At 48.2% G+C, this 24,421-nt stretch overlaps 2 protein-coding genes across 5 annotated transcripts; one reads left to right on the top strand and one right to left on the bottom strand.

Moving 5' to 3' along the window:
* Positions 1-5,598: 5,598 nt before the first annotated feature.
* On the bottom strand, positions 5,599-9,899 carry MRPL37 (mitochondrial ribosomal protein L37). The gene is made up of 7 exons (XM_075508811.1): positions 9,434-9,899; positions 8,996-9,179; positions 8,288-8,403; positions 7,584-7,769; positions 7,125-7,282; positions 6,407-6,610; positions 5,599-5,822 (listed from the first exon to the last, which is right to left on the bottom strand). Exons 1-7 carry the CDS (start codon positions 9,828-9,830, stop codon positions 5,745-5,747), a joined length of 1,323 nt encoding a protein of 440 aa, XP_075364926.1. The 5' UTR covers positions 9,831-9,899; the 3' UTR covers positions 5,599-5,744.
* Positions 9,895-22,087, top strand: CYB5RL (cytochrome b5 reductase like). 4 transcript variants are annotated; one of them, XM_075508814.1, is made up of 7 exons: positions 9,895-10,038; positions 11,362-11,541; positions 12,474-12,622; positions 13,828-13,915; positions 17,089-17,193; positions 18,884-19,087; positions 20,758-22,086. In XM_075508814.1, exons 1-7 carry the CDS (start codon positions 10,033-10,035, stop codon positions 20,959-20,961), a joined length of 936 nt encoding a protein of 311 aa, XP_075364929.1. In that variant the 5' UTR covers positions 9,895-10,032; the 3' UTR covers positions 20,962-22,086. The 4 variants fall into 4 exon arrangements, with proteins under 4 accessions (XP_075364929.1, XP_075364927.1, XP_075364930.1 ...); XM_075508812.1 differs by having other exon boundaries at positions 9,921-9,974; positions 20,758-22,087; XM_075508815.1 differs by lacking the exon at positions 11,362-11,541 and having other exon boundaries at positions 9,936-10,038; positions 20,758-22,087.
* The last annotated feature ends 2,334 nt before the right edge of the window (positions 22,088-24,421 follow it).

The following is a 24,421-nucleotide window of genomic DNA, read 5'->3' as shown; positions in this document are numbered from 1 at the left end:
GGATCACATCCTCGAATGAATCGTGATCTTGCTCTCTGTGACTGTGGCATGCACTGTGTTAGTCTTTCCCCCCCCTCTGAGTACAAGAAGAAATCTCTGTCCCTCCCTTCCCCAGAGTCCTTCAGCTGGTTCACTGCAAAAATTGATTTTTTAAATTTTTTTTTTTTTTAAATCCACCGAAAGAAAGGGTTAATCTGACCTGGGACTTTGAAACTGTGATCTCCAGCTAACTTTGGGGTTGGGGGGGGGGGGGTTATTTGCTTTGGGGGTATTTTGGTGGGTTTCTTTTCTTTAGAGATGTGCTCTTGTCAGGGTTTCACTTATCTATGATTTGGAACTGGATGGAGATATTTTTTAAGGAATTCTTGTTGTTAAAATGTAACCTTGCTATTCTGTAGGCTCGCTCTGTAATAAGAAAATAAAACTTAATGGCAAGCATCGCAGGCCCTTCCTTCTGGCGGGAGAGGAAGGGACGAGCCAAGGCGGCGGGTTGGGATCTCTGTACATGACACTACCCTGTAGTTTGGTCTTTGTTTTTCTCCAGCTCCCATTTCTGCTCCATGTATATCATATTCTGTAAAATATTCTCTCCCTTGGATTTGACCTTTGTGCGGATTATTGAAAGCATTGTATCTTGTTTCAGTGTTTTTTCTTACCTTGTAGTCTGGTTCGAAAATTACCGAGAGGGGAAAAAAAAAAAAAAAAAAGTAATTATTATACATTGTAGTTTGTGTACGATATTTGTTGATAATGTTTTATTAAAGGGATGTCTTTTTTCCGCACCCCTTCATTGAAATGTTTTGGGGGAACATTTGGCTTGTTTTTATTATTCTGACTGCAAGACATGAGATGACAAAACTTTTTTTTTAGTGTGTAATACAATTTTTTTTTTTTTTTAATGTTTGCCTTCTTTTTCCTAGGCATTTTAATTGTGCTTTACCTGTAGAAAGTCGCTGGGGAGGGAGGGGCGGGTGGGATGGGGGGTCTGGGGGTGTCAGTCTCATAGTTACAGTCAGGTTAATATTTTCCAAGTAACGCTGAGAAATAACCCAACGCAGATTTGTTGCATCACAAATATACCCAGGGGCTCCCTGAGGGGTCAACTTTTTTTTTCCTTTTCCGCTTTCCATCTTGGGTTTTGGGTTTTTTTTTTTTTCCTTTTTTTTTTTTGTTTTTGTTCTGACGTGAGGAAATGAAAGGACCGGTTTTAATGTATTTTAAAATGAATAGCTAAATTATTGTCTTCATTGGTATGGGATGGTTTTTTTGAATGAAACGGTTCTCCCCCCTTCTCCCCCCTCCCCATGCTGTAATAAATATCGACATAAACATTTGATTTCGGTGCTCTGCAGTTTGTTCCTGGTGTTTGCTGCCAGATCCGGGGCTGGGGGAGGGGATTTTTTTTTCCGACCCTTATTTATCGAGGACCAAACCCCGGCTTTGGGACGCGGGAGCGGAGGCGGTGCAGAGCCGAGAGGTGGCCAGCGCTGGGGGGTCTGGCTGAGGCCGAGAAGGTGGACGGGGATTCGGTTGCGGTGCAGGACCTGGGGGACTGGGAGAGGTTTGGTTTAAGGACGCTTGCTTGTTTTATGGTTGGGGGTTTTTTTAAGCATTTTGAAAATTCAGCTTTTAGCCTAGGAAAACGGTCGTTCTTGCCTGCGCTGGGCTGAGGATGCGCTGTGCCGGACCCTCACCCTCCCGGCATCGAGCCTGCTTGGCTGCAGGCGGAGGAGGGCTTTCCGGGGCTAAAGGGGGGGGGGAGAATGGTTTTTTTTGCACCCTGTCCCCCAGGGTTTCCCCGTTAGAGGCCAGAGGAGTTGGGACGCTGGCGTAGCGATGGAGGATGGCATCTCATGCAGCAGGTTACAGATCAGGGATGCCCTGGAAGAGGAACTGGGTCTTGCTATCTCCCGTTGCTGGAGTCCGGCACTGCTGGGAGGTCAGCAAGGGAGGAGAAGGAATGCAAGTGTCACATTCAAAAATATATATAGGTATTTATGTACATATATAGGCTTGCAATGGGGTCTGCTGTCCTCCTCGGGCAAGGGCTGACTGCGGTGGAGGGTGGGTGCATGCAACCATTGCAGGATCCAACTCGGCTCCAGGCTCTGAACCGGCCGCTGGAGATGGAGAAACCTGGACCAGGCTGACCTGGTTCCCCGACGGGCGGCATCAGAGGCTGCTGCAGCACCTGGGGAAATATTGGGGCTTTTTAGGTCTTTAGATGGGTGGTTGCAAGTGCTGGGTGCCTGAAACGCTCCCGGGAGCTGCTGTCTGAGCCTTGTTCTCTGCCTTAGACTAGTTCAGGCAGGATACAGCTGGCTGAGATTGTGCAGCTTCTCTCCCTCCTTGAGGGAACGTTCGAGCGTGGGCTGAGGGCTTGGGGGGCTGCGAGCCATCCTGGAGCTCTGCCGGTCCTGGGGGATGCTCCCGCCCAGCACCGGCATCTGCAGCCATGTCACTGCTGCAGATCCAGGAGTGCGAGCCGTGCGGTCAAGGATGCTCATGGAGCAGAGGGGCGAGGGGGCGATGCGTTGGATATCTGCTGGGTTTGGGAACCACCCAGAAAAACCATTGCCTGCAGAGCCGATTAGCATGTAATTAACGGCGGGTCTGAGGAGTGGTGTGCGTTCGCACCCTTTGCTACCCGTGCAGGTTTGCCTCCGGGTTAACGCCACAGTTGATGTCCCCGTGCGGGATCTGCAGCCATGCCCCGATGTGGTTTTTGGTCCAGGCAACCACATCCCTCCGTGCTTTGCAGAAAGTAGCCTGTGAGCATCGGCCATCATTTGGAACCGTGACCCCCAAGGGTAATTAGTTGACGCTGATGAGGACCTCCTGCCCTCCTGGCTCCCCGGAGCCATCCCCACCCGCGCTGCCCAGCCAGGCACCGCTCGGCTGCCTGGAGCAATGGGCACCATCGCTGCCCGTTGTGTTCATTGCAGGGCGTAGAAAAGCCCTTCCCGTTGGTTCTTACTGGGTTACAGGATAATTTTATCAAACACTGCCATGAGAAACTGCCAAGTTCCCTCCTCTAAACGCCTCCCGAGCGCAACCTTAGGGATAATTGTCTCCCACATTAGTTTTCATTAAATTAAATGCGGAAGGAGGATCTGAACAACCAGGTGCTCCGATCTGAGCACGGTGCGTACTTGCTGGCACAATGAGTGCAGCCCGTGGAGTCCGATTTTTGCACCGGGAGCAGTTCAGGGGAAGGTAGCGTGGAGTGGTGGAGCCGGGACAGCACACCGTGCATCATCCCCATGCCAGGCTGGGGGCCAGATCCTGCACCAGCGGCTGCAGAGCTCTCCCCTGGGCAGCCAGGCACCACCAGGTCTTCATCTCGGACTCCAGCCACCCTGTTCTCGCATGTTCTGCTTCCCCCGGCTGCCACTCATTAAAAGTTAATGCCTGGTTCTTGGTCTGTGCTGAGGTAATGTCATTCATAAGGCTTGCTGACAAGCCTTCATAATTTATTGATGCCAACCCAGATGTGCCTCTGTGACCCATTGTCCTGCTCTCCATCCCACCTCCCTCAGCTGGGCTAATTCCAGCAGGTCGCACCGGAGGAACGAGCGGGTGAACCATGTGTAGCGTGCTTGGGAAGACCAGCGGGACACCACACACGTGTGCGCGGCTGTCTGTGGTAGGGGGGCTGCTTGGTTCACGGACCCCGTACCTGCACCGCAACGGACCAACCTGAGCATCTGCCCCAGGTGCCAAGCCGGGAGCCCTGCTCTCCCCACCCTGAGCTCCTCTCCTGGACCTCAGAGGAGCTTACCCAGCACAAGGATCAGCTGCTCCTTCTAGCGACACGTGAATACTGCTTCCCTCACCGCAGGCGAGATCAGCTGTGCCCCGAGCAAACCAGGGACATGGTCTTGCACGCTCATGTATGGTCCCCTCATCTCAAGTGGCTTCCTGATGCCTCTTGTAACCTGCTGAAGCCTCATTCCTCTGCTGACTGTCCCCTGTCTTACTGTTTCTGCCATTTTTCAAAATTGCCTTTGTTCTGCCTTCGTCCATCTCTCCCTGTGCTCATGCTTTGCCTCTGCTCAGTCTGGGAGACAGCAGGACTCCAGCTTCACTTAGTTTCTCCTCTTCTATTGCCTGTCCTAATAGAGATGTCTTTGTTGAGAGGTAAAAGCATCTAAAGGGACTTTGGCTTTTTCCCATGTAGACCATCTTCACAGATTTCCACATCTACTAGAAGCACGTGAGGCGTTTCTCCACGCCCTCTCTCCCCCACAGCCACTCTTGATGACGCTTCCTTAGTGAAACCGCTCTGCTCAGGAATGTTAACACAGCGGCTGGCTGCCCTACAGGGTTTCCTCCCTAAGACGAGTAATGACCCAAAGCTGGAAGGGCGAGGGGATGTCAATAGTCCGAGGGCTGTTGCCTAGAGCTGTTCAGCAGGGTCCGTGTAACATAGCAGAGAGCCAACAGCCTGAGAAACACCTACCGGAACAGCCTCCACAGAGCATGAGTGTATTAAAATATATTCCTAAATAACTGGGTGCAAATAATAGATCTGAGCAGATTTAAATCGATGAGCTGAATTAGGCATCCCTGGAGCAGGCAGGATTAACATGATTTAGATCAATGCAACGCTTACTAGATTATTTCTCTTTCGAGCATTTTCTCCTAACTGTTGAGGGATTTGTTAATTTAACTTACAGCCGATACATCCCAATTTACTGGGTGCAACTGCTGAGCTCAAATTTGACTAGTGTAAGTCTGTTTTCTGAAACCCGCAGAGCAGAGCTGTCTGATGGATCGAGACTGGAACACACAACTGGGGTGTTCATCCAGATGGCCAGAGATCACAAAGCACAGACCAGTCTCTGACACAAGACACTGAAGCGAGATTAATTTCTTGGAAATATGCTCTTCCACACCTTAAAATAGCGCAGGCTGTCCTACTCCTTCCCATGTGCTGGAGGGTTTCAGTGCAGAACTGCAAAACATTCTACATTTGGCTGGAGCTAATTTAGCTTTCATTTTACAAAAACCACACTAATCCCCCCATCTTAAAAAGAATATGCTTGCTGCTCAGTTAACTCTGTGTGGCAGGAAGAAATTCTTCCTTTGTGTTTTTAGCGGCAAATACCAGCTACCAGGCACCAAAGTTTCACGCTACATTCTACACCACTTTCCCAAAATGGATAGGTCTCTTCATCCAGGATTGAGGGATAAAAGAACTGTGCTTGTATAGATCCAACAAAGCAATCTCACCGATTAAGTGCTTTGGGAACCAAGCGCAGGGCAGCACGACACATCCCAAAGCAGCCAGGACTAAAACAAAGTAAAAGCCAGGCAAAATGAAAAAGGCTCATGTCTCAGGCTCCCCTCTTGAAGCTTTGTAAGTCTCTTCTACATACACTGCATTCAGAGGTACTCAAAGCAAACTCAGAAAATCGGTTTGAGTCTAGCTCTGTGCAAAAGCACACGGAGAGCAGAACCTGCACAGAGGAATAATGACTGGCTGATGTTCTTTCTAGGCAGCGGTGGAAGAGTGCAGGAGGATGCATTTGATGACTCTCTCTAACCCGAATCCAGAGGGGAGACCCTAAAATGAAAGAGTTTCTTCATGCACAATTTAGTTTAAAAAAAATTTTTACTTTCAGTAACAATGTAATTTATTTTTTAAAGTAAATTAATCCACCTTTCTTTAATTATGTGATGGTTCTGGCAAAGAGAAGCAGCAGGTACAGTTGGTGAAGTATTTTCATTTGAGCTGAATTTCACACAGTTCCATGCAGATACAGTGCCAGAAACTTCTTGAATGTGTCTGGCTGAAAGCCATATATTCCAGCGGGCTTCTGCAGAGAAAAAGACATGGATGCTCAGTTTGCAGTGAAGTGATTAATGTAGACAAACAACGGCTTTAAATAAGCTTGAGCAAAAGACTTCAGACGCGGCAGCTTCCAAATTGTGCTCTCCCTCCCCAGACGGGTTTGTGTGTGGGTACTTCCACTGGTATACATCTCAGCTGGCATAAACCCTTTGCCCATCAAACTGAGACGCCCTCCCAGCGTAACCAGGGCTGACAGCACTGTGCTCTATTTACTCTACAGCGAAGCTGACAGTTGCATGTAAGCACTTCCTTCATCAGAGCACGAGCTGATTTTAAACAAGCATATTATGAGATGGTAGATTACAGATGGGGATATCTTTATGTAGGAGTTCATACTAAGCTTGGCATGTGGCTTGCACGCTATGCGGTACATCAGCACTACAAATCCTCCCTATCAGTAACACCTGCTCCAGTAAGAACGAGGCCAGTGCCTGTGTCAGGTCCCTTCAGCTGGTTTAAAACCCGCTCTGCAGCTCTATGCCAGCTCCCAAACCTCCAGCAGAGGTGAAAGCGTAGGATCTCCAGGACCATTTCCCAAGTTTTGCTTACCGTAACAACTCTCTTCTTGACTTCTGGAATACATTGGGCTTTTTCATACAGATTCTGATCAGAGTCAATCCAGACTAGATTTTTTATGCCATCACTAGAGACAAGGTCTGTTGTATTTAACTGGAACACCATGAACTGGAAGAGCTGGCCATCTGTGCCAATGCTTTGCACCACTACTGGCTGCTCCAAAACCTTGGGATCATTCTAGGAAAGAAGGTGGAGGGAAGAATGTTTAAAAAGCCAGTTACCACAGAAACTGTATGAGTACTTGCTGATTCTGCATCTTCTACTTGGTTTAAAGCCAAGATTTTAATAAATGTATTGTTACCTTGCCCAGAAAATTACTCTAGTCAAACAAGTTTTGAATGTAGATTTTGTATTTTAATTAAAATTCCTCCTTCAGCCAGCAATGAAGTATCAATTTACATACTGAGCTGTGGGATGGGTTAGAGTTTTAGACTTGAACCTACTCCCTGGTTCCTACCCATTACCACTCTAACGCATGTTACATCACGAACACGCTCATTGCTGAGAGATCTTTTTCTGGATTAGCAGAACCATACCTGAAGGTTAGAGTTAGACCTCTGGACTGGGAAGCTCAGATCTGAAAACTACTGTAATATGCCACAGCAAAAGAACATCACGACTCTTTCCACTAGCTGCAGCTTTAGAGAAAGAACAAAGGCCCAGCGAGTCAGCAGCAGCCTCCAATACGTACCCCGTACAGCACCTTAGCCTTTGCCAGCGCATTGCCAAAAGCAAACATCAGCATTTTAGCACGAAGTTGTTCTGGTCTGAACCTGTTAGGACGAATGTTGGCCGATTCCAGGAAGAACAGAGTGTGAGGATGAGAGTACGGATAACCATCTCTAAAACCTAAATGGCAGATAATCATGTCAGGAATTGTTCAGTGAGAGACTACACAGCCGATGTTTTCTCCCCTATCTTCAGGAACTGTTAATTTGCTGGGATTTAAGCTCTTCTCCGCAGTCCTGCTTAGGCCACAATATACTTGCCACATGTCTGGAGCGCTTGCACTGCACACCCTGTGCCCAGCTACTGTGTCCCCTCACTCCCATCCACCTCCTACCCACAGCTGTCTCGCAGAAGGGCAAGGACTCCAGGGTAACCCCAACGCTTAGTCTGACAGAAAATTATTATCAACGGCTAAATTTACCTGTATCGTTGAGCTCTTTGTACACATTCACCTCCTGAAGATCAATTGTAGGAGAGATGGGATAGAAGGTCTCCAGAACATGTTCTTCAGTGGCCAGTATCTCCTCCTTGGAGGCTACTGGTGGTATTGGGGCCATAGAGTTCATAAGTATTCCGTTCAGGCCACGGACCTGAAGAAGAGTGGATTCTGGGGAGGGAAATTAGGCTACATTCAAACATTGCCGAAATAACATTAGGGAAAGACGTGTTTCCTTTTGGGAGCAGCACTCTGGCAAGTCATTGTTCTGCAAGGCTCATTCTCTCCCCCTCACCTCCAAACTAAACTTATATAGTAGCTCAGCTGTAGGTTCTTCTTCTAAAATACCAACGTTAATTGCTGGTGTTAGTTTTTTAACTAAATATATGTAGAAAAACAGCAGCACAGGTTTTGGACACAAAAAAATAAACAATCAGTTCTAAGACACTGGTTCTCTTCTCCTACCACCTTGTTCACGTTGTCTAACGCCCTAATAATCTCCTCAGGGCAAGTATCCTGCCATCTTCCAAGGCTGCCCATCCTTACAGCACTATTTAAAACTGAAAGAATTACTTGGTTCCAGAAACTGTTTCATTTTCTCCAAATCCTCAGCCTTAAAGCTAGCGGCTTCGTTACCCCTCTTATATTAATGAAAAGATCTAAATGCTTCCACCACAGCAGCAACTAACCTCTTTCCCACGTAGCTGATATCTTGTAGTTTCTAGCCAACATTCTTTTAGCCAGAGAAGGATACTTCATAGACATTAACCGACATATATGCAGCAAGTCTTCAAACAGTACTGGGCTTTAGAATGAGGAAAAAAAATAATAGTTACATAAAAAAGGTGATCATAATGGCGCGCAGATGCTTCTGGGACATGAAGGCTGTAACGTTACTGTATGTTACAGTTACAAAATGTATAATAGCATAACATTTCCAAACAGCTAACGCAGATTTCAGATTAATATCCCACACACCAGTCCTGTTCCAAGTTGGCAGAGGTAATGCTTACCATTACTGATTCAAAAATTGACTTTCTGCATCAGCTAGAAGTAGATCTCAAGTTGAAACACAGACCTTGGCCTGAAAGAAGCTTTAATGTAGAGTACGTGTTTACACTGGTACTACCGTCAACATTCAGAACTGGGGTTTTTGGTGGTTGTTGTTTGTTTTGTTTGTTTTACAAGCTGACAACCCGATACAAAGGGTCTAACGGTTTTGCACAGTAAGTGAGTCTCTCAACAGTAGGTCTATGCATGAATTTTCTTTGTAGTGGTAAAAAGTTGTTCTTAAGTTGACGAGTTCGTAAGAACTGATGTTCGTAAGCTTGATGACTGGCTTATGCTAAAGCCATGACCACGCAGCAGAAAGGTTTTCCCTACAACCGAGGACTTACCAATAATGTTCTCTCCTGGGAGCAACTTCTGTCGTGTCCCAGAGCCGTGCGTGCGAGATTGCACACTTGACCCTCTCCTCGTAGTCCTCGAGCCGGTGAGCCGAGTCGTCAACGATGCTGAGCACCGACGGCGGTAAGCCTTCCACCAGCTTCGTCTTGGTGAGCCACTGCGCTTGCCGAACTCCTTGAAACAAAAACCAAGGAAAAACGCATTACCGGGGCCGCCGGGCAGGCTGGCAACGGGCTGGCAGCGCAGTTAGCTCATGAGGCAGGGCGGGCTCCTCACCGCCCGGGTTTTTACACACTGTGTGAGGAGAAACCTTGGCTGGCGGTGAAGGTAAGTGCTTGAACACGCTGCGCGGCCCGGGGCAGCGCTGGGGGGACAGAGGGGGGTGGCCCGGGCCGGGAGGCCCGAAGGAAGGGCCGCCGGGCCGGTACCTTCCAGCATGCGGACGCGCTGGTGGCAAACGTAGCAGCCGCGCTCCTTGTAGAGCGGCATGTCCTCGTAGCGCGGCCCCGGCGAGTGCCAGGGGTCGTGCCAGCCGCGGTCCCAGGGCGGGAAGCGCGGCCGGGCCAGGCCGGGCACGAAGTGCTGCCGCCCCGCGTACGTGACGGCGTCCAGCTCCACCTGCTCCCGCACCGGCCGCCGCTCCACCGCCCGGGCCAGCTCCTCCGGCGGCGGCCCGCGGGTGGTCCAGGGCGTGCGCGGCAGCGGCCCGCGGTGACGAGGCGGCGCGGCGCGGGTGAGGATGCCGCGGGTGAGGAGGGTGCCGCGGCCCCGCGCCGCCGCCGCCGCCCCCACCCGCCTCAGCGCCATCGGCCCCGCCGCCGCCATCCTCCCGCCGCCGCCTCAACGCCGGCCCGCCGCCATCTTGCCGCGCGCGGCACGGCGGGAGCGCGGCGGGGCGGGCTTACGCCCCCCCTTCCCAACCCGGATGACTGACGGCGGCGGCTGCCAATGGCGGACAGGCGCCCCGCGGTAAGGGAGGGTCGGCAAATTGCCTGGGGGCGGTGGCGGCGGGTGAAGGGCAGGTGCCATGTTGGTAAGTCAGGGGGCGGGCGGGGGAAGGCGCCTCCCCTCTCGTGTGTGGGGGGGCAGTTGGGAGACCGGCCCTTGGCGAGCAGGGGCGCCGGGGGGGTCTGCAGGCCCGCTGTGTGGGGCCGGGGCCGGGGCTGGGGCCTGTGCCCCGGGGGGGGGCCGGGGCTGCTCTGCCTGCGGGGCGGCGTGCCCAAGCCCCCGGGCACGCTTACTAAGTGCTCGGAGCCCGGGGGCTCTGGGCTCCACCTGCGGCCTGGTCGGGGTCGCCCTCCTCGCAGCCCTCGGAGGAGCTGTGGGTGCTCGGGAGGGCATGGAACCGTCAGCTACTGTGGAGAGCAGGAGCGCTCGCCCTTTGGTTCCCTCTTCTCCCCCCGTAACGTTAGAATAAGCGTATTTGCATTGCAGGGCTGAAGGTTAGTTAATTAATTCACCTTGAAAATGAAGCTCTTCTAAGTGCTAAGTGTTCTTTTCCTCAGCCTCGTCACCTGTGGCTTTATAATTTCCTCTGCACCTCCTTTTGTTTAAATGATACAGATACAAATGCATTGGGAACAGCGTTAAGCCAACCATTGTGTAAAAATAGCAGAGTCCCTGAGAGGTCTGCATCATGATTTCGGTTTAAGGAGCATTTGGTTTGAGTACAGCTCTGTCTGAAGCAAGGTAGCACTACGGGATAAAAATCACGCTGCTTGTGCTTCTTGCCCTTTCCTACATGTCTGCATTTAAAGCCAGGCTCAAATCTGCTCACAACCAGCGTTCGTTTCTTTGCCTGTGACTTTACCACATTTGCTTCTAGTCTCGGCTCTAAACCCCACGTTCAGCTCGCTGCCCTCCCCCCATTTTAAAGCAGGCTCCGGCAGGCCATGTCTTGGCAGTTGGGATTCGTTATCCATTCTCGTGGACCAAGCTGCAGATTTTTAAGATGCTTCTGCTCCAGGTGACCAGGCCACTCTTGTTGGAAATCACCACGTCAGAACAAGCAGGAATAAGTGTGTGCCTGCTGCTGCTGGAGGTAGCTTTGGCTGGGCAGCCAGGCTGGGAAGCGGAGCCTGAAGCTGGGCTGGGGTCTGCTGTGCAGCTCTGGGCTGGTGGCTGCGGTGTCTGGGATTCCTGCACCGGACAAGGCAGGGGCAGCGAGCACTTGAACGAAAATGGAGCGTTGCAAGAGCCAGATCGGCTCGCAGGTTTTCAATTTTCTGAGTCCCCTGAGATACACACGCAAGAGGCTCGAGAGAGATTTCTCAGTCCTTCTCCAAATAATGCTCGGCTGATGAGCACGTGCTGCTCTTCATCGTGCTGTTTTTGATGCAGGGCTTGTGTTTTGCAGACAATGAGTGGAAATGAGGATGACTGGCTGGCTCTCAAACCCCAGGAACCTTCTCCATCCCAGTGCTGCGGCAGCGGCTGCAAACCCTGCATCTATGATGTGTATGCGAAGGAGCTTGCACAATGGGAGAGGGCCAAAGCAAAGCAGGACAAAAGCCTCCTCATGGAGAAGAAGGAGCAGGTCAATTTATCTTCATCACATCCTAGAGCCAGTGCTTTGATCGTACTTGTTAGCGTGTGGGGTTGTGGTGACGGGCGAGGGATGCAGCGATAGATTAAAGCAATGTCTTAAGAGAAGGCTGTAAACGCAATTCCCCAAACTCTGCCTTCGCAGCCACCCTCCCCCTTGCTCGCTCTCTCCCTGCTGTAATGTGATTTTCCAAGTGTCGAGTTCGCCCTGGTGTCGCATTACAGCCCTGGGTCTGCAGCTTCTCCTCGCTGGGGTACCCCAGCCAGCCAGAGCCTGCCTCTCTGGAAAGTGGGAATGGGTGAAAGGTACAATGATTCACAATTTTCTCTGACAGTTTCCTCGGAGAAGCTCCGTTTCGCTGACCTTTTTCATCTTTTCATGATTTTTAGACTCATACTTTGAGGATGAAAAAAGATGCGTTGTGTGGGGCGGAGTAGTTGTCTTCAGAGCATAATTTTAAGCTTGTCGGTGCCCTTTTACGTAACATTGTCTATGCTGGGTCAAGCAAAAACGATCAGCATTGAAACAGCTAACAATATTTCCTGTTCGCAGTGGTCATCAGTCGGTTTCAAAGCTGCCCCCAAAGCAGCGCTCAGCTCTTTTAGCAGTATTATTTCTGTTTGTTTCCAGACATGAGAAAATCATTGCAGTGAGTCATAATAGGATGACCTTGCTGTAAGGTGTAAAAATGTAATTTAAAAAAAGGGGGGGCGGAATGCAAGATCCCAAAATACATGCCGCAGAACATGATAATGAATCAGCAGAGAGCTGAAATTTGTGCTGGGCCCCAGCATTTAATACATGTTCCTCTGGAGTCCTGAGTATCTCCAGCACTAAATTAGCACACACGTTTGCTTCCAAAGAAAAATAAAATAATAAAAGACACCATCTAACCGAGTAATTATTTATTGTTGTTCTTGCAGAGCAATAATTCAGAACTGAATCCAGATACATTTACTGCATTCAACATAAGCTCGGTGGAGCAGCTAACAGAGGACACCTACCAGTACAAATTTGAATTACCAGGAAATAGCAGTCTGCGATTGAGTTTAGGACAACATATCGTGTTAAGGTATTGTTCTCTCTGCTAGTTAAACAGTCTGCATTATGTAACCTAATACGTAGGTTTTTGTCAATAGACAAAGGCTTCATACCAGGCAAATCATAATTTCTATACCTCCACAATGACACAGATGAAAGAACTTGTGAACTCGTTAGCTCTACTAATTTTATGGTAAAAGCCATTCCAAAGCTGTATTTTTCTTCAGCATTATCCCTGCGTTGGTGGGTCAAAAAGAACTAGGTGTGATTAAGAAAATCCATTTGCAGAAAGAAAGAGTCAAAGAATAGATGTTACAACAGATGATTTACTCCAGCATGTTGGGATGAAGACAATGAGCTGCGCTTACCCCGGAGCTTGGTATTTTAGGCCATGTATCTTGGGGTAACTCAGCACCCGGGGTGTTACCCCCAGTGTTGAGGCATTTCCTGACTGATTTCTAACAAAACAACCCTCCTGCGTAGTTTATTGCTTGCCAGAAAGGAGCCACTTGGGAAAAGTTTGTGTCTCTTTCAGCCATCTGTGGTGATCATTGCCAGATAGAAAAAGTCATGTTATGATACCATTGATCTGTATCTGTTGATGTTATTTGTATGTTAACAGCTGATGTGTACAGCTGGCTGGCTGCTGAAAGTACCTGCTTCTCCCTTCAGCCATCTCTCATAATGCAGCAGAGGAAAAGGTTTGGTCACTTCAATCAGTTACCGTAGTCAGTAGTAAAGAGCAGGGTGGATATATTCTATGGAAAGAGAAGACTTACAGGAAAATACAGTGTATATTGACAAGACCTCAGGTCAAGGCTGTGCCCTGGCTTTCATTATTTAATTACCAGATGCTGTCTGAACACAGAAAGGAGAGTAGACCCCAGCCCAAAAGGGATAGCAAACTTACCATGAAAGCATTTTTCTCTCCCCTTTGCCAGTCTTGCACATTCAGCTGTCTCTCACAAAACAGGTCAAACATCCTTCCGGGGATGTGTGCATGAGCTGAATATGTGGTACAGCTGGGGCCACCACCAGGAAAACGAAAGGTGCATTTAGCCATTATGTTCCCCCTAGATTTTCACCTCTGGAAGGGAAATGTTTTGCATCTGTGCACAGGCTGGGCCGTTGGGAAGAAGACCTGCTGCCTCCCTCGTCTCCCCAGAGAACTGCAGAAGTTTGGTAATACAAGTCAATGACCCAAGTCACAGTGGGTTCCTATATTTCTCTTCTCAGAGGAATGGTGAATGGTTTGGAGGTCCAGCGAGCCTATACTCCGATTAGCCCAGGGAATGCAGAAGGTTACTTTGAAGTTTTAGTGAAAGTAAGTAAGCCTGTACAATATGGATTAGAGTCGAAGGTGCCGGGGACTGTTTTCTTTAGGAACCGAGCATGCTGTCAGCACTTCAAGTGAGACTCTCTCAAATCCCTCAAGGTCTGTTTCTGTGTTGTTTTGAAGCAGTTGTGCTTTGCTGATAAAAATTGCAGTTTTCCCCACAAAACTGAAAGCAGAGGAAGGTGACACACAAACAAGTGCTTTGCAGCATAAGCCCTGTTCAGCACTTGGGAGAGCCTCTCGGGAGGCCTGCAGTTGCCAGTGGGGAAAGAGGTGCCCATTCCACTTCCCTGATTTCATTTTGCCTTTTCAATCTGTCTTTGAAATCGCACCCAGTTGTCAGCCCTGTTGAGCCACTGATTTGTGGAAACTTTGCCTCCCCCCTTATCCTCCCCCCTGTATTTTACTTTAAGAACACTCCTCAGAAAAAAAATTTCAGTTTGTTTAAAAATGTAGATGGACAGTAGGCAGCTGTTTCTGATGTGCAGGCAGGGCCTTGGGGCTGCCTGCAGTCTGAGAGGGTCCCCGTGGCCCATGGGGCAGAGAGGTGGCCTGCGGGCACGGGCTGCACCTATCGAGTTGGATGGGGTGGCAGAGCCCCGTTTTGGACAAGTGTCCTGGCCCTTCTGGAGGCCACCACAAAATGCTGGTTGAGTTCAAAAGGATTTTATGGGACAACTTGGCTGGAAATTTGTCTGAATAAAGTCTGCAGGGCCCTCATAAATGATTACTTTGTGTGGAGAATATTGAATTGAAGCAACTTTTTCCGATACTGCATTTGTATGTCACGAGTGATTCCTCAGGGCAGACACAGACTTCAGTACAGGTGTGAAATTCAGAGTGCTGGGTATCCCAGGTGGCTTGCAGAGAATGACCACTTGTCCTCTGCCCGTCTTCCAGGATTTCACATTTTTGGGGTTTATTATGCATTATATGTTCGAACACAAACCCTGTTCTTTAGAAAAGTGTACAGCTTCTATAGGACACCTGTGGGAGGGTCATTTCACCATTCTTGTGGCAATTGGTGTGTGGTAGGGGAGAGAAATGTTGCATTTGAGTTGCATTAATAGGATACGTTCACAGGATGACTGTGAAATTTCATGTATACTTGCTTATTACTCACAGGTCTTGCATTTCAATAATAATAGTAATGATTGTAATGATACCTTTCCTTTATATAGAACCTTTCATCCCAAAGGGAGCTATAGTTACTCTCTGGCAGTGACAAAAGAGGTTGGTAACACCCAGTGTAAAGTAGCCATTTTTATAACTCACTCTGTAGATTGTGGTATATTTCACACTGTTCAGGCAATTTTGGAAAGTACTATATTATTATTATTACTATGCAATCCAAGCACTGTTCAAACCCTTCTGTCTCCTGTTATTACAGCATTGCATTTGTGATACTACAGTTAAGAGTGAGGGAGTTGCCATTTACAGAGCATAACCCTCTTTTTGAGTGATTTTATAATGTTAGGGTTTCTCTCCATGTAAAACTGGGTGTAGAAGTTTTCCCCCAGGAGATAATTATTTTTTTCTTTTTATTTAGAAAAATTCATTTTAAACCCACTTCTCACTTCAGTTACTTCTCACTTCAATTTTGGGAAATAATTTTGGTGAAAGAAGGATTGTTTTAGTTTCCATTACCCTGGTCCATTGGGAATAGGCAGTAAGTGGGTCTGACTTTTCTGCTCTTGCCTTGGGTTTCCGTATATATTTGAAGAAGGTGGGTATAAAATACTGCTCCTTTTATGCAACTGCATGCTCTTTGCATGAGACTTAGTACCTGCCCAGAGCTCTCTGAATGTAAAATGTTTCTGACAGTAACTCAGAGCCTGAATGTATCTATGTTATGTGTTTATCTTTTGAATGTAACAGCTGGTGCTAACAGTTTTTAATACTTCAGGTATCTTGTTTAAGTGAGGTTGTTAAGGAGGGAAGGGGCATCTTTGTTCTTTATTAGCTAATGCTGCTTGCAAGCACAAGCACACGCTCACTGACTTTTTCTTAGCTTCTTTGTGGTTCACCAATTTCGTTTGCCTGCAGTGCAGCTTGGTGGCCAGCCAAGGCACTGGGGTGTGGAGCTGGGCTTCTGTCCAATGCGCGTGCAGAAAGTACCCCAAAATAAGCTGCTTTCATATGAGCTGGAGTCTTCGAAGACTTATATCACATCTCATCTTCTGTCCTGTGGTTGTGTTGCTCTTCCTCAGGCTTATCAGTGGCATCGCCTCTGTGCGAGACCAGTTGTCTGCTGCAGTTGTTGGGCTTATCTGCGCTTGCTGTTTGGACCAGCCCTTGTTCTCCGGCCAGATCCCATAGACTGTGGCCGTTCTTCTGTGCATGTTTGTTCTCATTAACCATAAAGTGGCCACACATAATATACCTATAGCACATAGCAACGGGACTGCTTGGATGAGCCCTTCATTTTCCAGCCTCTCCTTGCTTCTCTGTTTCTAGCAAGCACTGACCCTTCCTCATCAGTCATGAGTGAGGTTAGCATTCCTGCAGGCAAAAGCTTAGATAATATTGTTTGTGCCTGGTAGAAAGTAAGGCAGATTTTGCTAATGTTTTTCTTCCGCGAGGCCCAAATTAACATTTTTTTGAAAATGCAAAGGCATCCCTTAGCATCCAGATGATCTGTTCTGAAAACAAGAGTTTTATAAATGAGAAACCTGACTTTGGGTCACTAATTGTATAAACACAGCATCTGAGAGACTGAAATAAAGCAAGAGCTATGCAGTGTTTATATAACTATCAGTACCCAGAGGGCATTTCCAGACCGAGTACCCTGAGATTTGAAGTACACTTGAAGGCTTGGACTGTGCTTTGCATTCAAGACACTCTTCTCTGTGTGCTTTGTAAGCAAGAACTCCGATAAGCTTTTTCCAGTTTTGGAAATTCAGACTGCATGAGAGTGGGTTGTGTTTACGTTATAGTCAAGCTGGAATGGATCTAATATGATTTAATTTCAGTGTCTTTGGTTTGGGTATAACTTTGAGTTATTTTTCAAATAGAATGATCTTTCTTTCTTTTTAAATGCATGAAATGTTTTTTTGCCCCCTTCTTGTTTAAATGTAGATAACTCTATAATTGACTTTAAGCTGGGAAACTTTCCAATGGAGTATAATTATTCTTTTCTTTTGTGCAATGTTTTTTATTAGTGCTATGAAGCTGGGCTAATGTCACAATACGTAAAAACGTGGAAAAAAGGAGACATGGTCTTTTGGCGTGGGCCGTTTGGAGGGTTCCCATATCAACCTAATAAGGTTAGTTCCCTAAGAGACATAGGATGTTTCAGCTTGTGGCAGCTAGCTTTGTTTAATACTCTGAAGGGAAGACATCAATTTGATTATTGTTTTCATGATTATTTTAGGGACTTCCTGGGCTACTGTACAGTGCTACAGCATTGCCAGTCAGTTGGAGAAAGTACACCTTATTGAGCTGCAGAATATTTAAGAAGGAAGAGGAGAGGGAGGTGAATGGGAGACTGGAAAACATTAGCAAGGCGCTCTGTTCATCGCTTGCATTAGAAGTTCCTGATGCATTTAACAAAAGGAACTTATTTTGCACCAGCAGTGAGTGTGGATCCATTTTTGCCTTTTTTGAACCACATTGCTGTTTTGTGACTGAGCATGAGTGAAGGGGAGGTGTTGATCTTTTTCTCTCTTGGGTATTCCCTGAACTGTAGCAGCTCCAGTGAGGTGTCACGTCACCCAGCCACTCTGCAAATGTTGATCCCACCTGCTGATACCAGGCTCGCTGCAAAGAAAGGCAGATCCAGTGTCAGGGGAAGGCTTCTCACACATACTAATTTGGTTACTTAATTCTGACCTTTCAAATGAGGAGCAAAATTGAAACACTGGTCATTAAGATCCCAAAGCTTTGTTGTTTTTTCTTCTTTTTTTTCCCCCAACAAAAATAAGGCTGTAAAATCCCAGTGGCTGAGCTCCATGCAGAGCAATTGTGTTCTGCTTCCTGAAATACTCTCCCTGCTGTTTGAGGCTACTGTTCCCTTCTCCTCTTAAAAGCTTCCAGATAATCATTTGGGACAGAACATGGCAGTCATGCCTAGAAGTGGCTGCGTTCAGGGGCTGTCTGGGTGATCCGTGTACATGCAGTTTGCAAAGCACGTGAGCAATCTTTAAAACAACTTGCTGTAGAAGAACTGTTTATTATTTAGGAATTATAACATAGGTCCCTAATATTAGTTTTGTAGTAAAATTTTCTTTTATTTCTATTTGCTGCCAGTAGAATAGGACTCAGATTCAGGCAGATCAGATCCATTCACAATAAACTGCTGAGTCAAAACAGATCACAAGCAGCCTCTGAGGGCTTAATAAAGGCTTAAGTCCCAGTTCTGGCATTGGTGCACTGGCTGGCAGCTGAGGAAGGTGTTGGGAACCTTCTGTCCTCCTACGCACAGCACCTTACTGCCTGAACATCCCTATCACAAGTAGAGTGAATGTCCCCTCTTGCAGGTAGGAAGCACTATGTGTTGCTTGTAGCTCTTTGAGAAAAGTGAGATAATACACGAGGAAGATACGTGGATCAGGATGGAGAAGAAACCATTTCCTCCAGAGAACATTCAGGATTTCACTTTGCAGCACCCAAGATAAACACAGGGATCATTTCCAGTGGGAAAACAACACACAGTGGGTCAGCAAAGTGTACTGCAGAATTGAAACTGAAATATAAATTAACTGAAATCAAGGCTAAAGTTAGGATAAATCTTTATATTTGCGTAAAATACAGTTTTGTTAGATTTGACAGATAAACCCTGAAAGTGCTAGCTGTAATCCTTTACAGAAAAATCCTTTGAATTTACCAGTTCATGACCTTCTGATCTGTTCTCTTTTGAGGGGCCCTTTACCAGTGTGGCAGCAAGGAGGAACTGACCACGAGCACATCTGTTTCCAGTCACCACAGCTCATACAAAATTCTCTGTTTTGTTGTTAGCATGGAGAACTCCTCATGCTGGCATCTGGTACCGGCCTCACACCAATGCTTCCCATCCTCCAGTCCATAACAGATGATGAAGAAGATGAAACCTTTGTAACTCTTGTTGGCTGCTTCCGTACATTTGACAAAATTTATTTGAAACCTCTTCTCCAGGATCTGGCTCGATACTGGAACATCAGAATATTTTACGTCCTAAGCCAGGTAAATAAATAGGTATGAAGCATGTTTGTGTGAGGGTTCTGGGTGCTGGATGAGCCTCTGCCTCATCTGTTTTTCCATCAGCGTGATCTTAGTTCTTTTCCAGTCATCAAGAGTATTTTGTGATCCAGTAGCTGCTGTTGTTAAATCCGCTATATATTCTCACACTGCTACCAGTCTGGAGAATTTCAGGGAAGCAACCGTCACTGCTTGTTCCTCTTTACTTCCTTGGTGGCTGTTCTGTTGGGATGGACCTACTGATTCATAGTCACTGTTGGTTATTCCCCCCCACTTCAGACGGTTGTTGTTGCACCTAAACATTTGTGCAAAGAAAACTTGACTCGAGGAGACTCATAGCAAATAAACTATTTCTTCTTTCCTAATACCAGTGCCTTAATCTGTCCTTCTCTTCCATTCATTGCTCATGGCTAGAGCTCTCTTCTTCTAGTATGTTAGCACCAACTTCCCAGCAATTATTTTTCCCAGCTGACCCATTTTTAAACTTCTTAAAGTTGCTTCCCCCCTGTAAAATTACTTTTTCTGCCAAATCCATGGGACGAGGGCATACCTCTCAGTGGTCTTACATTTTGAGCAGTCTTTTTCATTTCCATTTGGTCCCAAAGTTGCCTGTGTTCTGCACAGATTTGGTGGTTGAAAATTACTTCCCTCAGAAATGAGGATTCATTGCAGGGAGGATATAGAAAGAATTATTTATGCTAAGGGAATGAATCCCATTGCATTTTTAGTTTCTCAGATGAATCATTTTTTGTATCTCTCATGGTGGATCTGCTTCATACATTATGTTCCACATATGGCCTCGGCAAGTTGAGATTGGGTATAGAGAAAAGTCCTTGTGATTTAGGCACCCCCTCAGCTACTTCATAGGATCGTGACCAGTAATTGTCTCTGGTGGCATAGCTTAAATACCCTTTTCAGGACAGTGCTGTCTCAAGAGCACGAGGAGGTCTTGAAATTCAATCATTGAAGGGCAAGAAACTCACCTGACCCCTGTCAACGCTGTCTGCCCCACGTGTACATATCTCCCTTTCTTCTCTTCTCTCAGCAGGTTTGTTGTAGTCCAGCGCTGACTCGTGCACCCTCCCTTTTAGGATTATATATCTGTCTGTCTCAGTATTTCACTCTGCTGCCTGTCACCACTGCATCTGAGCACCTTCTGCTTCTAATTAATAGCAGTAGGGGAGTCCCTGCTGGATCTAATGCCATGGGATCTAACATTTCTCATGGGATCAGAGCTGTGTTTGGAGCAGGGCTGGCTTCTTTCGGTTTTGTTGAGGGAGATGGGACTGAAAGAGACTTGGGAATGGAAGAGGCAATAGAGAGCAAGAGAACTGGGATTTAGGACTTGGGAATAGAAAAGGCACAGTGGGAAGTGGTTCTCAAAGGAGAAGATTCTGCAGTATTTCTTGGCCATAGTTACACTTTGGTTTTGTTCAGTCTGCTCTGAGTGAGTGGCTAGGTCTCATGACAGGGAAAGATTTGATCTGGGCTTTGGAAGAGGAACATAGCTCTCGGGATGGGTCAGTTCTACCCAGATGGAGTCACAAGGGTGACAAACGTCCTGTGCAGTACTCTGAGGGGAAGAGGCAGATTCGGCTGTAAGCAATCCATTGTCCTTTTTAACATGGCACACTGCAAACCTTTTGTCTTTTCAGGAAACGTCACTGGAAGAACTTCCTTGGAGCTATCGGGAAAACACATACACTGGTCGTCTCAATGAAGATTTAATGAAGACGATAATAAATTCCTGTCGAAGAAAACCATTTGTATTAATCTGTGGCTCTTCTGCATTCAATGAAGATATGAGTAGATATTTGAAAGCTGCAGGAATCGAAGAAAATTCCTGTTTTGTCTTTTAGCAGGATATTCCTGACCTAAGGAATCTTAGGCCGAGCCTTGGACATCCTTGTTTCTCTGCAGACATTGCTCGAATTCAGTCATCTTCATAGACTGAGTTCCTTGTGCATATACTTTCATAGGCCTTTGGATCAAATATTTGTCTCTAGTATGATTCTCACTCTTGAGAGTGTTTTAAGGATCAGGTGCCACTCCAGAGTGCCTGCTACGATCACCCACACCTCGGGGAACAGCATGGTAATGTTAATGGAAGTCTTCATGTGCAATTTTAAGAGAGAGATCTCCTAAGGGTACTAAAAATCATCCAAGTACACAGCTCTGTTGTAATACGAAGACCAGTGACTTGCTTTGCAATCCGTGTTAGTCTGCAGGGGTATTGTGCCCTGTTTGATGTCCAGAGGAGAGACTTAATCCTCGAGGAGAGAACAGTGTGGCCGAGGGAACAGCAGAGCACTGGCCCAGCACTCTCGAGTCCGTGGGGTTCATTTCGCTTGTCTCATTATCTCGCTGGGTGATGCCAGGCAAGTCACTTCAACCTCTCTGTGCCTCAGTTGCCCCATTATACGCTAACACAGAGAAGAAGGTACCGACCTCCTCTGAAGAGGACCTTTCCAGCCACATACAGAAAAGGCTGTACATGGGGATGGAATTATACTTGATGCACACTAAGGACTTAGGCAGGCTCTCCTCCTGCCCTAGCACAGCCTGCATTGCCTACCCTGATCCTTAACGCTTGTACTGCTGCCTGGGGAGAGAAAGACCGTGTGAGAAAGACCTTTCTCACTCCCTGTGAGAAAGCATCCAGGTGGTAGCTGCTCTCTGTCGGGGAGGATGGTTGGTTGCTTTCCGTGTCCCCTAAGTATTGTGTAATAGCCCTGGTTCATTAAATTGGACCTGTTTTCAAATAAACGGCTGTTTCTTTTTGTCACAGGACTCTCACAGCTGCCCAGGGGGGTACCCTAAGAGTATGAGAACACCACCTGAGGAGTGAGAGCTTCATGGGGGGTTGCTGGGGTGCTCCCCCATGGGGCAGGGGGCAGAGCCAAGGGCCTGCCCTGGGGGATGGCAGCCCCGTGGCTGCCGTGGCACAGCACCCAGCCTGGGTGCCCCGGCCCCTTTCTCTTCTTTCAGTCCAAGATGCTGCTGCCTTTCCTCTGAGGTATCCGCTGTCCACTCTTTTACCTTAGACCACTGGAAATACAGCCTTTCTCCACAGCTTTGTGTTTTTCCGTTCATTCCCAGTTTATCCTGTGTTGGGGTTTCCCAGGCTGTGACAGATGATGTTGCATTATCATTCCTGTCTCATTTTTTACCTGTACCAAATCGTACACCTTACACAAAGGAGATGCACTTTAAGAGTTACTCAAAATAAGCAGTGTGCGCTGAAATGATGGCTCCGATTCACATGTTGGGAGGAAGCGTAGGTTCCCCTCGCAGCAGTGAGATTTGTCTCCAGTTACCAAATGCCTGGAATTAATCCAGTGTAGCTGCAGCTTTCATGTTAACTTCATAGGAGCAAGGACTGACAAGAAAGCCATCTTTGTAACCCAAAATAGGGTTCTGGCTTTTAATGCAGAGAGATCTAGGGAAGTTGTCCATGGCAGGTCCAAGGCAAGCTCCAAACTGTGCTTCAGCCGCCGTAAGCCTCTGATGTAGTGGAGGTGCTTCTGCACAGCGTGGGGCTGATAAAATAAGGAGTTGCTTTCTCCGGTCGCTCTCCCTATTTGGCCTTAGCTAGGAACACAGACAAAATATTTTCCTTGGGTATTACGTACTCTGAAAGCCTTACTTATATACCTCTTGCTTTAAATATTCTGCCTTTTTGAGATTTTGCTAAAAATCCACCCAGCCTTTTTGCAAAGGCCTGAGGTAAAACTTCACTCTCGCTTTGGAAAAGCGACGACTTTCTGCGTGAAAGTTGGGACTGTTCCTTTAAACGCAACCCCAATATGTCTGGGTATTTCAGCACATATGGGCCACGATGGTTAAACCTTACCCAGCTGGTCCGGCTGTTCTGCTGCGAAGCCTCCCGTCTTTGTTCGTGGCTAAAAGGGAGGGTGGTGAGAGACGGAGCAAGCTGTGAATGCTGCGGGTTGCAATCCTGCAAAGGCAGGCTGCAGGCAGAGCGGGAGGAGGTGATGCATGCGGGGCCGGCAGCCTGGCTTGCCGTGCTGGAGGGGATGGGGGTCTTTAGGAGACATTCTCCGTGGGGGAGACGATGTCCTTGGAAGTACAAACTCGAAGGGGCCTTTAAACCACCCGTGGGCACTTCGTTGTCTATTTTCTGCCCTTCTCTCCCTTCCCCCTCCCGCCTTTTGTCATTTCTCAGGCTGGCTCTCACACGAGTTCCCCTCTTCCCAACCCGTCCCCCGTGGGGACAGCCCCTTTCAGAGACTTGCGAGGTGCTCCGGCAAAGGCAGCGACGTGGGATGGAAAGGCTCTTGGGCAGGATTTTCCCTACTGAGGGAAGATGAGAGATTTCCTTCCCGCTGGAGGCCCGGGAACGACCCCGAAGTGGCAGTTTCATAGGGAAATGGTGGCGATGCTGTCGGTTATCGGGGGATCGGTGGAGCTGGGGGTGCGTGAGCTCCCTGCAGGGGTGGGTGGCCGCTGCCGGGCCTGGGCAGGGGCTCGCACCCGGCCGCTCCTGCCGGGGCAGGGGGTGCTGGCAGGCTGCTCCGGTGCTCTGGCTGTCCCCAGGAAGCCCCTGCCGCCCGTGCAGCGCTGAGCCGGGGAGAGGGGCTTCGCTTCGCTTCCTTTCTTCTTCCTCATGTGCAGCCTAAATACCTTCTTAATTTCATCTCATTATTTCATGCCTAAATAATTCCCGTTTCTCCTGGGGACTGTATTTAAACCTTTGATCTTCTCTGAAGTCTCACAGTCCTGATCACATCCTTTCTATTTAAATGAATCAAATGCCTTTTTGACTCATGATTTATAAATTTGCCCACAGAGGAATAGAAGCAGCCCCGATACGGCACACCTCGAAATTACCCACCGCGTCTCTGGCTGGAGCCAGAGCACCCTGGGCTGATCCAGAGCATCTCCGGCCAGACCTCTGTGCGGAAGGACCTGCCTGGCTCCTCTGCCCGCTCCCTTCCGCATCTCGTCCTCCCTCTGCCCTCCCGCCCGGCTCTGCCGGCTGACAAGCCGTGTCGCCTGGGCTCAGGCCCAGCCGGGGAATGGCCATCCCCGGGTCAGGAGAGGGTGAACGTGCTGGCGGTTGATGGATGCGTCTCCCGGGAGGGGGGCACAGCTGCTGTGCTGCACAGCCCCGGCCCCCTGTCTCCCGGGGGCATCGCTGATGCGCAGCACGAAGCGGGACCGCAGAGCGCAGCTGCAGGGATGGAGAAGAGCGGCCGCGTAGGTACCGGTGTCCCAGACACGGGCTCCGTGCTGGGGTGTGCCTCGGCGCTGAGACTGGTGGTGGAAGAGCTGGAGGACGGTGGGTGTTGCCGGAGA

The sequence above is a fragment of the Mycteria americana genome, chromosome 7, assembly GCF_035582795.1.
Source record: "Mycteria americana isolate JAX WOST 10 ecotype Jacksonville Zoo and Gardens chromosome 7, USCA_MyAme_1.0, whole genome shotgun sequence".
NCBI classification, from domain to species: Eukaryota; Metazoa; Chordata; class Aves; order Ciconiiformes; family Ciconiidae; genus Mycteria; species Mycteria americana.
This window is presented reverse-complemented; position numbering and strand designations above follow the sequence as displayed.

Coding starts and splice junctions, on each gene's coding strand:
- MRPL37 (XM_075508811.1), bottom strand. CDS start 9,830: ATGGCGGCGGCGGGGCCGATGGCGCTGAGGCGGGTGGGGGCGGCGGCG. Junction 7,283..7,583: donor CAAAGAGCTCAACGATACAG/GTAAATTTAGCC, acceptor TCTGCCATTTAG/GTTTTAGAGATGGTTATCCG. Junction 5,823..6,406: donor TCAAGAAGAGAGTTGTTACG/GTAAGCAAAACT, acceptor TTTTCTCTGCAG/AAGCCCGCTGGAATATATGG.
- CYB5RL (XM_075508812.1), top strand. CDS start 9,954: ATGGCGGACAGGCGCCCCGCG. Junction 9,975..11,361: donor TGGCGGACAGGCGCCCCGCG/GTAAGGGAGGGT, acceptor TGTGTTTTGCAG/ACAATGAGTGGAAATGAGGA. Junction 13,916..17,088: donor ACTTTGAAGTTTTAGTGAAA/GTAAGTAAGCCT, acceptor GTTTTTTATTAG/TGCTATGAAGCTGGGCTAAT.